Source organism: Clytia hemisphaerica, unplaced genomic scaffold (assembly GCF_902728285.1).
Source record: "Clytia hemisphaerica strain Z4C2 unplaced genomic scaffold, Clytia hemisphaerica genome assembly, whole genome shotgun sequence".
In the NCBI taxonomy this organism is placed as follows: domain Eukaryota; kingdom Metazoa; phylum Cnidaria; class Hydrozoa; order Leptothecata; family Clytiidae; genus Clytia; species Clytia hemisphaerica.
Window position 1 is genome coordinate 1,803,069 of NW_027103851.1, and position 13,771 is coordinate 1,816,839.

The 13,771-nt window shown below is 33.3% G+C and overlaps 2 protein-coding genes across 2 annotated transcripts in view; one reads left to right on the forward strand and one right to left on the reverse strand.

The window, feature by feature from the left end:
- The window catches only part of LOC136807747 (collagen triple helix repeat-containing protein 1-like), a 19,363-nt gene extending 11,820 nt beyond the window's left edge, over positions 1-7,543 (forward strand). The window contains exon 3 of the mRNA XM_067064360.1: positions 7,101-7,543. Within this exon, the coding sequence (XP_066920461.1) occupies positions 7,101-7,460 (360 nt within the window). The 3' untranslated portion in view covers positions 7,461-7,543. The remainder of the gene's footprint in view (positions 1-7,100) is intronic.
- The window catches only part of LOC136807743 (androglobin-like), a 100,520-nt gene that overhangs the window by 36,381 nt on the left and 50,368 nt on the right, over positions 1-13,771 (reverse strand). The gene's annotated exons all lie outside the window — the stretch shown is intronic.

Sequence of the window (13,771 nt, forward strand, 5' to 3'; positions counted from 1 at the left end):
GTACCAGACAGTTCTCGTCCTTGTTGATCATCGTTATCGTTAACCCTATTCATACTAGGGGGGACTGTTTCGGTTTGGTGGAGAAGATAATAGTGCTAATAACTCCTGAGAAATAATAGACCTTTTGACACGAAAGTTTTTGTAAATTCCTTACATTATTAAGCTTCAAGAAAAAATAATTTTTGACACATGAATATTTTCACACCTTGAGCTTGAGAATATTTTTGACAGTAAGGTGTCGTAAAAATTGATACATTGGCAGTACAAATTTATTTTTCATGTCAAATATATCGTTTGAACCGTAATTTATTATATCTAGGATAAAACGAGCATTTTGAACTCAAGGAACTGATAAAACTTTCGTTTTTTAGCTCACTTTGGGCATGATAAGTGACTCCATCAAAAAAATATTTTGTCAAAAGTCATCTTACATGACAAGGATCTTGTGCGCCAAATTTCATCCAAAAAGACCAACTAGATCAAAAGTTAGGGGGTGGTACATGAAAAGCTCCATAGTTTTGAACCGCCTCTAAAAAGCCTAGTATGAATAGGGTTAAGGTTTGAAATTGCTAAAAATCATCCCACTCTTATTCTTTTCAATATTCTTGCTAAAATAATAAACTGCTTTTATCATACAAATTCTTATTGAAAATATGACCAAAAAAAATCACGACTGACCCTGATTGGGAATTAGATCATAACAAAGATCTAAACAACTATTTCAAATTCACGCATTCACGCAATTCTTTCTTAATTTTCAAGCCGTGGGTCGGACCATATCAGTGCCCTCCCCCCGGGTCTCTACAAAAGGGAAAAAAACGTAAATACATTTAAGGCTCAAAAGGCCGATTTCTTAAGACACATTGAGGCTGCTTGGTATAACTAAAGTCTGTCCAGATATAATTGGCAGTGGAAACAAGAATGCCTGTAACTTTTAATAGCCAAATATAATTTCGAAAATTTTTTTTGCTTGTTTTAGAGAATCAAAAGCGCTATATTTGAATATATTTTTGGTTGAAAAATTCGCGATTTTTAGCGGTTAAATTTGCGATTGCAAAAATTGAGCTTTTTTTCTACTTATGCTATAACGTTCATTTTTACACCAGTGGTAGTTCAACTTTAGGTTAAGAAGTTTGTTAAATTTCAAGGCAAACAGAAAAGTCCTTCGGAAGATATGGGACCCGAAATACCCCTTGGTAGCACTTTTCTGTGAAATATCAAATCTGCAACTTATTACTAAAAACGGGGGGTAGTGATATGATTGATAAAACAGTTTTTCGATCATAACACATTTTACGATCTCTTTAATGACCTCATAGCCAAACTGTGTTTAGTGTTTTGGCTTTGGGAATTAGCAAAGTTCTTTAATGACTTAAAAATAACAAAGGCAATATAAGTTCATGCTTATCTTTTCAATAAAAACAATTATACTGTGATTTCACTTCGTTTCGAAATAATCAATGATACCAATAATACCAATGCACCAACACTTAACATTTTCTAACTTTTAATTGCACTGTTCAAAAATATCTAAACATAACCCCCGTTTTTAGTAATATGTTGGAGATTTGATATTTCACAGAAAAGTGCTACCAAGGGGTATTTCGAGTCCCATATCTTCCGAAGGACTTTTCTGTTTGCCTTGAAATTTGACAACCTTCTTTACCTAAGGCTGATTTACCACTGATGTAAAAATGAACGTTATAGCATAAGTAGAAAAAAAGCACAATTTTTACAATCGTAAATTTAACCGCTAAAAATCGCGAATTTTTCAACCAAAAATACATTCAAATATAACGCTTTTGATTCTCTGGAACAAGCAAAAAAAAATTCCATAATTATATTTGACTATCAAAAGTTACAGGCATTCTTGTTTCCACTGCCAATTATATCTGGACAGACTTTAGTTTCTTAAAAAAAAAAAAAACGTGTAGCTAAAAAGACCGTAAATGCATTCGCTTTTTGTAGAAATGCAGAGTGCTTTCTGAGGGAAACATAAAAGCGGTAAATATAATAATATTTCATCTGTTACGTTATATTTCCTCTTTCGCATGAGGAATTTCAAACTGATAATATCAAAGGTTTAAACCTTTTAAGGGATGTAATGCAGTTAAATTAGAAAAAAAAAGAAAATAATAATAATCTTTTTTATCAATCGAAAGCAAAAGATAATCTTTCAGCATTCCTTGAACTGATAAAAAAGATACTGCACGCACAGAAAGTCAATTGAAAAAAAAATGTTTTTGTCAGATCTAAATTTAGCATTATATAGTCAGACAGTTTTAATTCTTTTGACCTGTAATTCTGCGCTGAAAAAGCCTTTCTTGTCTGATATTTCTAAAATTGAGATGTTCGAATCGATTTTTTCCATTTACTACTCGAGGACCGTCCTTTTTTTCGGCCACCAGTCTGGTTGGTATTTTAATAGAGACCAGAATAAAAAGTTGATTGAAATCATATATTGACTGTTTGGCTCTTCCAATTTGATTGATATTTGTTCCTGAGGGCTGATTTGTCAAATGAAAGAGACCAGTAGGAGAAAACATTTGGTCCTATGAGTATTTGGTACTTTGCAGGTCCGTGTGTAAAATACACGTTGACCATCTGCCAGAAATCAGAGGAATTTAGTAGCTTTTCACTTGAAATTTTCACAAGCTTCAGATATTGACCATCTCAGATAGTGTGTAAGATTTCAATTTAGTCATGTAAGTGGTTGGCTTTTTACAGACCGGTCCATATTTTACCCGAAATACCCACTTTGAGCATAACCACTGCCCACTTTGAGCATAACCACTGGTACGATTTTGCTGAAAGTTCTTTATCATCAATACCTCAGTGTAACCTCTAATTAAAGGACACCATCGGGGAAAGGCGTTAGTGTCCGCTAATTGGAAGTGTCCGCCTTTTAGAAACTTTTGATCTCGGGGCTCCAATTTTAAAACTAGGCCATCTCAGGGTGTCGAAAATACAAAATTAGGGACTAAAGTACTTATCTTCAAACACTAGGCTATAGAAGAACAAGAGAAAGGTTATTAAAAAGCAACAATTTAGTTTTTAACAAATAAAAGAAAATCAGCGATTTATGATTTTTTTGGCCCACCTAAATTCGTTGAATGGGTCAAGGGAAAACTGGAAATTTGTAGAAATAATTTGAATATTAATAAGTGCTTGAAATAAAAATATCTAAAAATTTTTTTTTCGATTTTGGACGTCTGTGACCCGTTTGATATTCAATGTCCGCTAATTGGAGAGCTAAAATAGGGATTTTTGCCATTTCATGCGAAAAAATTTGTCCTCTAATCAGAGGGTCCTAATTGAGTGTCCGCCTTTTAGAAACTTGTTTATGAGGATTTGACTAGGAAACGGCCGGGGAAATTAAAATTGTCCGCTAATCAGAGGTGTCCGCCTTCTAGAGTGTCCGTTAATTAGAGGTTTTATTTCAAGTAAATTGGAGGAAGATTTCAAAAGTTATCGAAAATTCTGGTTTTGAGAGACCCCTTAAGATGTACGAAGAGTTAACAAAAAAAAAACAATAGGGTATCTTTAAGATACTCTATAGTAGAAAATCTTTTCAGGCAGATTTATTAGAGGTTTTAATCTCGGTTTTTATGAGATCTTACCAAACCTTCAGACATCTTTGAAAAGAAAACTTATATATAAAACATTCTTGAGCTTCCCACGACAAATGATCCTTTAAAATTATTATATGTAGGCGTATGTAGGCAGTTTATATTTCCTTATATTTCAAAGTTTTTCAAAATCAGAATGATATTTAATGATAAGATGATTGATACATTTGATATAATAAATCTGATTATTCATAATAAATTGATCAAATTTTTAGGAAGTGTAATTTTTCGTGTCTAAAAGACTAGGTGTCGTTGTAAAAAGAATTATTAGATACACTTTTGTCTTTTTAAATAAAGAGATTACCAAAATGGTTGCTATAAAAGAAAATGTTCGCTTGTTCCAGCTTAAACAAAACATCAAAATCGCTCAAGTCGGAAGAGGTTATAAGAAAAGGATTTAAAACACCGTTCAGAAAGAGAGCGAGAATTTGGACAACATGAAGACTGTATTACCGCTCTTTCTTCTATTTGTGACCGTGTTTGGTTGTACACAAGAAACGAAAAATGTAAGTTAATAACATAATTGGGCTTTTTTACACCGGTGTAGCGGATTATATTAACTCCTTGTAAAAGATAATTCCCCCAGTCATAATAAACTAGTAAAAAACACTCCTTTAGAGTGGAAATTTCTAAGGAAATTAATACTTCCTTAGTAAATAATGACTTCCTTTTTCTAAAGAAGTAGCGAGTTAAAAAAACTAGTTGGATAAGACTCCCCGCCTCGAATGTCAAGCAAAAGAAGTCATTGTATTACATCGCATCAACCCTAACTAACCCTAACACACTGATTTTTCTGGTATAGGCAGTATCAAACAGACAGGCATTCTTAGATTCTAACTCGACCAATGAAATTAGGGAAAGTCTAAATTTGCTAGGAAATGTTAACTCTAGGGAGTCAAAATTTACTAGCATTGAAAAATGTTTCGTTGGGCTAACAGCTTAATGGCAAACAAAATAACCAGAAGCATTTTTGTTTTTTCATTAAAAACTACTAAAGTTAACTAATATTAGGAGTTATAGAGGGTCATTTTCATTTTTTTCGTCAAATCATGTCAAACTAAATTTTCTTTAGCTCCGTATGGCATATCTAGGCAGGATCAAAAAGAATTTTTGAGATATTTTAAATATAAAAAATGTGGGAGCCCCTTTAAACTCATATAAAGTATGACAAAAAAATCCCCAATTTGACCTGGAAACCTTAAAAATCATTCAATTTTGCTGCAATTTGGTACAAGTCCTCCTTGAATAACAATAATAACATTTTGTCAGTATTATATAAAAATTTTCATTATCGGACGTTTAAGCGTGGCCAAACCCCAAAAAGGGCAAAAAGGATTGAGTAACTCTAAAAAACTTTGGAATTATATTTTTGCCCTAAAGTTTTGCATACCCACCCTCAGTTATCTATCTTGACGAATCCTGAGAATATTTCCAAAAGTAAATTCGTTATTTCGTAAATAATTATTTCGATGTCCGTAAAAAAAGGGGAAATATAGACGGGCGAGGGCTCATTCATAAATCGTGTAATTCAATTGAAATTCCCTCTATAAATTGGTATTCTTGATCCAAGAACAGTTTGAAGCCTTTCAGAGTCGAAATTCATGTAAAAGTTTCAATTTTCCGCTTTCAGATCCCTTTTCACGTCTTCTGAACTTCACTGAGGTAGTGCTAAATTAAGGAAAGTGTTTTTATCACATAGAGCAAAATTGTCGGCAGTTCAACGAGAATTTACATTATTTCAGATATAAAAGAAGTGCTTACAATTCACAGACATACATTTTGATGGATTTTCTGTTGTTCAAGATCATATAAATAAATGGTTGTCAAGTTTTCATATATTTAGGACGAAAAGTCACTCCCTCTAGGTAGGAAAAACAAAATTTTTAAGATTTCAAAATTTACACGGACAAATCTTCACCTGAAGAGATAATGTGCCAAATTTAAGCAGGAAAGAATGTCTGTCGCCTTTATAGTCAAGCCTTCCTCTTTTTTGCCTGCGTAAAGCCTTTGGGCTACGCCCAAAATGTCTAAAATTATATTTCTCGAATAAATGTTTTGATATACTTTATTTCTGTCCCTGAGAAGTAAATGTGCCAAATTTGAGCGGAATTCAATCACTGTGTGTCTCATTTCCAACATAATTTGGGTAGTTGGGTAGATGGAAAAATATTGATTTGAGGGCACAAACTTTAGTCTACAAAAAGGCTTCCCACATTTTGTTTCTTCATTTTTGTTCAAAAATTCTATTTGACCTGTCTACACTTATAATTTAGACCTCAAAAAAAATTAGTTTGACACTTTTTGAAAAATCACCCACTCCTACGTAGTATATAAGAAATGGGAAATCATAATAAACTAGTGTATTTTAACTGGGGAGTCATAATGAACTAGTTTATTATAACTGGACGGAGTTATGATTTAGGGCAGTTAAGTTTAACTGCGAAACCGGCTCTAAGTTAACGCAGAACTTCTACTTCGACCCATAATCCGCAATTGTCGAGTTTTTAGCTGACGCAAATGAGAATTTAAAGGACGCAAAGATTATTGGCCGGCTTTAATTCTCCCACAGGTCAAAGAACGCCAATAACGACCAGCGTAAAATGCCTAATAAAGTATTTCCAATTTTAGTCGGTCTAAATTCTTTCTGGTTGTCATTAGTGTTTCTGGTAGTGCCACGCAGTCTACAAAACACAGTAATGAGAAAGTTCTTCTAAAAATTGTTTAATCTCAAAAGCATCTTTTTCTTTAACACAACAGGATTGTTGTAATTGTTGTAAAGATGGACGTGTGACGGACGGGATGGAAAGGATGGAATCGGAAAGGATGGAATCGGAAAAGACGGAATTGGAATTAACGGAAAAGATGGAAGAGATGGTCGAAACGGGGTAGACGGAAAAAACGGAATGAATGGAAAACCGGGAAAAGACGGATTAAATGGAAAAGATGGAAAAGACGGAAAAGATGGAGAACCCGGCGAAGACGGGAAAAATGGAATCGATGGAAAAGATGGCTTTAAGGGGACCAATGGAAAAGACGGAAAGAATGGAGAACCCGGTAAGGACGGAAAGGATGGATTAGATGGAAAAGACGGAAAAGACGGAAAAGACGGAAAAGATGGAAAACACGGAACGAACGAATTGTCGAAGAAAAACTGGAAAGAATGCGCTTGGAAAAATGTATATGATGGAAAAGACAATGGGGTGATAAAGGTAGGTAACAAGGATTTAAGTTTCAGGCGAAGATCACCCCTTTTAAATGTCACATTGAAAATTTCGTTTTCCGGGAAGACTTCGACCAAAAAAGAATAAACGTTCGATTGTTTTTATGGGGTCCACGGTCAGCCGCCTTAATAAATAGAAGAAGCAAGTATTCGGAACAGGAAATCCGGTTTGAGACGTTGATGTCTTAGAAAACTCGACCGTTTCTCTGGAGATAAAATGATAGAAATTAAAAAAACCCTTCTATTTTCAGCACTGTTCATTCAAAAAGAGCTCAATCAATTCATACTTGAAAGTCTTCGTATCTTCGAATATGAGAATATACAACTGTAATCGTTGTTGCAAACGTTGGTTTGTCACTTTCGATGGACATGAATGTGCACCTGTGCCGATAGACGTTGTCGTTTATATGAATGCAGGTGCTGGAAACCGACTTAAAGATCTACATCGACCACGAGTTATCGCTGGACATTGTAAGATCTCGAAAAAAAAAGAAGTCGATGTAGCTCTCAATGTTGGTAATTGTCAAGGCTACGGGAATGCAGACGCACACACTGGGTGGAAGTCATCAACACGAATTTACATTGAAGAAGTTGACCAGCCACAATCTTAAAACAAGTTTTTTCTTGTGAAAAATATAAACTAAAGATAAACACACATTCTTAGGGGTATATTATTAAAAACTCTTTCCTACTTTAAAAGATATACCTTTTGAAAGCTTCAGGGTAGCGTAGAAAGTGAATGAGTCCTAGAAACAAGAGTTTCTATCAAAATAGCTGAAAACCTATAATCTTTAAACACAGTTTATTGAATTTATAACTGCATGCGAACAAAGGGGATTTTGTTTAATCATACCTGGTAAATAAAAGTTTTAATTTTTTTTATCTAATATCGTCATTAATATACTTATTTTATTCTTATATGACACGGATAACGTATTCCAAACGTATTTTGAAACTTAGTAGAAAATGATATCCATGTCATCAATCTTACATTAGTCGTTAATCTTGGAAGAAATATCAAATAATGCTACCAGAAATTTCTCGTCCTTGTTGATCATTGTTATCGTTAACCCTATTCGTACTAGGGGGGACTGTTTCGGTTTGGTGGAGAAACTCCTGAGAAATAATAGACCTTTTGACACGAAAGTTTTTGTAAATTCCTTACATTATTAAGCTTCAAGAAAAAATAATTTTTGACACATGAATATTTTCACACCTTGAGCTTGAGAATATTTGTGACAGTAAGGTGTCATAAAAATTGATACATTGCCAGTACAAATTAATTTTTCATGTCAAATATATCGATTGAACCGTAATTTATTATATTTAGGATAAAACGAGCATTTTGAACTAAAGGAACTGATAAAACTTTCGTTTTTTAGCTCACTTTGGGCATGATAAGTGACTTCATCAAAAAAATCTTTTGTCAAAAGTCATCTTACATGACAAGGATCTTGTGCGCCAAATTTAATCCAAAAAGACCAACTAGATCAAAAGTTAGGGGGTGGTACATGAAAAGCTCCATAGTTTTGAACCGCCTCTAAAAAGCCTAGTATGAATAGGGTTAAGGTTTGAAATTGCTAAAAATCATCCCACTCTAATTCTTTTCAATATTCTTATTCTTATATAATGAACTGCTTTTATCATACAAATTCTTATTAAAAATATAACCATAAAAAATCACGACTGACCCTGAATGGGAATTAGATCATAACAAAGATCTAAACAACTATATTTTACTTTATGTACTGTGTGCTCTAACTAACAAAGCCTTTTTGAAATGACTTTTTTCAAGCCATGATGATAATAGACTAAAAATATAAAAATAATAACCGTCCTGGCGTCGTCCGAGATGAATCTTTACCAAGATAATTAAGTGTGGTTCACTCATTGTCACTTTTGAGAAGTTGAAGGTATTTCAATTTCATGAAAAAATATTTCTTGTATTTTCCAAGGAAAATTTATGTAGAGAAAATGTCATTTTTTTTCCACAGAGAATTACCTTAAACAATTTGATGTATTTTCAAGAACATTAGATAAAACACATTTCTTGTATTTGGCTAGAGAAACAACCTAAAGCAAACTTTTGTTGTTGTATTTTTCAAGGAAAATCGACCAATACAATTCCTTGTATTTTCCAAGGAAAAAAAATACATAAAACAATTTAATTGTATCAAGAAAGTTATCTGAAGTAATTTTTTGCTATCTTCACCAAGCTGTTTTTTCAAAAAAGGTGAAAACGGTAGTTTCTTAAAAGCAAATCGAATCGAAACTGCCATTTTCTTATAAAATCTACTGGCACGGAAAAAAGATCTTGCATTGCTAAAATCTAACACAATCAAGAGCATCTTTTTAAAACTAATCTTATGCTAGGAATAGTTCAGACATCGTGGCAAACCATCGTGGGTTGGCATTCGAGGGAGACTTTGAAAGACTGAAATTTGAAAATCACATGTATTAAATTATAAAAAAAAAAAGAGAATTAGTTTTCAATTTCAAAGTGCTCTTGAAAATGTTCAAAAAAAATTAGAAAAAGGAAAAAAAAAAAACGTTTTCACGGCTTTCATATTAAAAGCTGAAAAATTACCAATTGAAATATCAATACAAAAAGGCGCGAAAAAGAATTGCCGTGGTGTGTTTAAAAATCGCTAGTGAAAAGCTTCATGCGAGAATGGGAGAGTATTATAGATGGTAGGTAAAGACGGTCAATTTGTACTAGTAATCTCATGGTTATAAGGGAAATTCGGGATAAATTTCCCGAGGGTAATTTATCCAGAATTTCACGAAAACAAGCATGGGATTCCTGGTTAATCTCATGGTTTGGATTGAAATTCTAACAATTTTGAAAGACGTCAATTTAACACTGGAAATCAATCTGAAAATTTAAAAAGAGGTCTCAAAAAAGTCATAGAAACGCGAATCGAGTTTTAATTGGATAGTATTCCATTTACTAAAGCCCTTGAAGTTAGTAAGAAAGTCGAAAAAGATGATGAGTTTCCAAACGATGAAAATTTCACTTTTGCGGGAAATTACAAAATCTAGGAGGGAAATTACAAAAGCTAGGAGGGAAATTACAGGTTCGCGGGAAATTACAAATTAACGTAAGCAAAAACGTCAATCGAATTTCAATCAACCATGAGATTATAAAAGTAATAAGGAGAAATTTTGTTGTCACATTCAAAACTCTTACAAACAACCTTTCGTCACCACATAATGCTAATGAGCCCCCCCCCCCAGCGGACCTTCAATTCACGCATTCAAGCACATTTTCCCCCCCGAATTCACGCATTTATGCAATGTTTTTTCGCAATTCACGCAAAGCTTTCAATTCACGCATTCACGCAATTCTTTCTTAATTTTCAAGCCGTGGGTCGGAACATATCAGTGCCCTCCCCCCGGGTCTCTACAAAAGGGAAAAAAACGTAAATAAAGTATTAAATATAATAATGTTTCATCTGTTACGTTACATTTCCTCTTTCGCATGAGAAATTTCAAACTGATAATATCAAAGGTTTAAACCTTTTAAGGGATATAATGCAGATCAATTTGAAAAAAAGAACATACTGGAATGGTGTGTAAGATTTAAATTTAGTCACGTAAGTAGTTGGCTGCTTGGTAAAACTAGTTTCTTAAAAAAACAAAAAAAATGTGTAGCTAAAAAGACCGAAAATACATTCACTTTTTGTAGAAATACAGAGTGTTTTCTGAGGGAAACATAAAAGCGGTAAAATGTAATAATATTTCATCTGTTACGTTATATTTCCTCTTTCGCATGAGGAATTTCAAACTGATAATATCAAACGTTTAAACCTTCTAAGGGATATAATGCAGTTAAATTAGAAAAAAAAAGAACATACTAGAATGATATTGATAATTATTTTTATCAATCGAAAGCAAAAGATAATCTTTCAGCATTCCTTGAACTGATAAAAAAGATACTGCACGCACAGAAAGTCAATTAAAAACAAGCAACATGCTGAACGGACCTACCTGGTGATCAAAATCAGATAAAAATAGGACAAATAGCAATAGAGTAAGAAAGTGTAATGAGCAGCTTGAATATAGGCACTTTTCTGCCCAAATTTGCTCAAAAAATTATTTTTTCGAAAATCAGGCTCCATCAGAAATTAAATATTACCATTTTATAGCACTATGCAAAAAATAAGAAAAGAACACCAAGCCAATCGAGAAATCCTCATTTTCCCTAAATATGACAAAAGGGAGTTTCCCAAATAAGAAAATCCAACTTTTACGGCCAAAAAAAATTTTCCGGGAAAAACAGCTTGAGTTACGTTTTAGAGATACTTGCCTTTTATCTTTGTCAAAAAGCTTTGAAAAAACTAATGAAGCAATTTCACACAAAGTCCAGAAAACCCCATTTTTAGGCAAATTTTGGCCCAAATTTGCCCCAAAAAATTATCTTTTGAAAATCGGACTTCATCAGATTTTAAATATTACCATATTACATCAAAAAACAAAAAATCAGAAAAAATATCGATCCAATCGCCAGAAACGCTCTTTTCCCCTAAAAATGACATAAGGGAATTTCCCCAAATAAGAAAAACCGATTTTTACGGCCAAAAAAAATTTTCCAAAAAAAACTGCTTCTGTCACTTTTTAGAGAACCTTGCTCTCCATCTTAGTGCCAAAAATCAGGAAAAACTAATGAAGCAATTTTGCACAAAGTCCAAAAAACCTTATTTTTAGGTAGTTTTTGGCCCAAATTTGCCCCCCAAACTTTTTTTCAAAAATCGGGCTCTGTCACTTTTAAGGCATTGCTATTTCGTATCATTGTGCAAAAAATAAAAAAAAACTAATGGGCCAATCCCGAGAAAAGCTACTAACAGGAAAATGGTAAAAGGGAATTTCCCCAAAAAACGAAAATCCGTATTTTACGACGGAAAAAAATTTTCCGAGAAAAATTACTTCAGCCACATTTTAGGGTACCTTGCACTCTATCTTTCCGCCAAAAATCAGGAAAAACTAATGAAGCAATTTTGCACCAAGTCCAAAAAACCCTATTTTTAGGTAGTTTTTGGCCCAAATTTGCGAAAATTCGTATTTGACGACGAAAAAAAATTTTCCGAGAAAAATTACTTCAGCCAAATTTTAGGGTAACTTGCACTCTATCTTTCTGCCAAAAATCAGGAAAAACTAATGAAGCAATTTTGCACAAAGTCCAAAAAACCTTATTTTTAGGTAGTTTTTGGCCCAAATTTGCCCCCCAAATTTTTTTTTCAAAAATCGGGTTCCGTCACTTTTCAGGCATTGCTATTTTGTATCATTGTGCAAAAAATTAAAAAAAACTAATGAGCCAATCCCGAGAAAAGCTTGTAACAGACGAACGGACAACGGTCAAATTAAAGGACCTCCCGGTAGGTCCAAAAAATGTTTTTGTCAGATCTAAATTTAGCATTAGTCAGACAGTTTTAATTCTTTTGAACTGTAATTCTGCGCTGAAAAAGCCTTTCTTGTCTGATATTTCTAAAATTGAGATGTTCGAATCAATTTTTTCCATTTACTACTCGAGGATTGTCCTTTTTTTTGGTTCGGCCACTAGTCTGGTTGGTATTTAAGAGACCAGAATAAAAAGTTGATTAAAATCATATATTGACTGTTTGGCTCTTCCAATTTGATTAATATTTGTTCCTGAGGGCTGATTTGTCAAATGAAAGAGACCAGTAGGAGAAAACATTTGGTCCTATGAGTATTTGGTATTTTGCAGGTCCGTCTGTAAAAATACACGTTTGCCATCCATCCGTCAGAAAGATAGTGTCAGAGGAATTTAGTCACGTAAGTTTTTGACACGCTTAGTTTTTACAAAATTTCACAAGCTTTCAGATACCCTCAGATAGTGTCTACGATTTAAAGGTCCGTTTTTACCGACTGCCCCTTTTGAGCATAACCACTGGTACGATTTTGCTGAAAGTTTTTTATCATCAATATCTAATATTTGTCAACATTTCAAGAAACAAGCATATGTTGTTGTTGTTGGTCCTATTTTTGGCATCTTCAAACCATGATAACGTGATCACTTGATAATTACGTCATCGACGAAAATTTCAAAAGTTATCGAAAATTCTTGTTTTGAGAGCCCCCTTTAAATGTACGAAGAATAGTAGAAAATCTTTTCCGGCAGATTTATTAGAGGTTTTAATCTCGATTCTTTTTAAAATGTTACCGAACCTTCTGACATCTTTGAAAAGAAAACTTTTATAACTTATATATAAAACATTTTTGAGCTTCCCACGACGAATGATCCTTTAAAGTTATTATATGTAGGCAGTTTTTAATTCCTTATTACAAAGTTTTTTTCAGAATCAGAATGGTATTTTATGATATGATTGATACATTTGATATAATAAATTTGAGAATAATATATTGATCAAATTTTGAGGAAGTGTAATTTTTAGTGTCCAAAAGACTAGGGTTCATAATGTCGTTGTAAAAATAATTATTAGATACACTTTTGTCCTTTTAAATAAAGCGATTATCAAAATGGTTGCTATAAAAGAAAATGTTTGCTTGTTCCAGCTTAAACAAAACATCAAAATCGCTCAAGTCGGAGGCGGTTATAAGAAAAGGATTTAAAACACCGTTGATGAGAAAGAGAGCGAGAATTTGGACAACATGAAGACTGTATTACCGTTCTTTCTTCTATTTGTGACCGTGTTGGGTTGTATTCAAGCAACAAAAAATGTAAGTTAATTAACATAATTGGGCTTTCTTACACCGATATAACGGAGTATTTTAACTCCCTCCCCATTGGTAACCAAGCATTTTTATGTAAACTGATGGTACCAAATCATTGACCTCATGAAAGAAAATGCGGACCCTTAAGATATGCAACCCCTTTGGAATGATATATTGAATCTAGCATCACTTTCTTTGTTTCAAAGTGGTACATTTTTCGACACCTGCA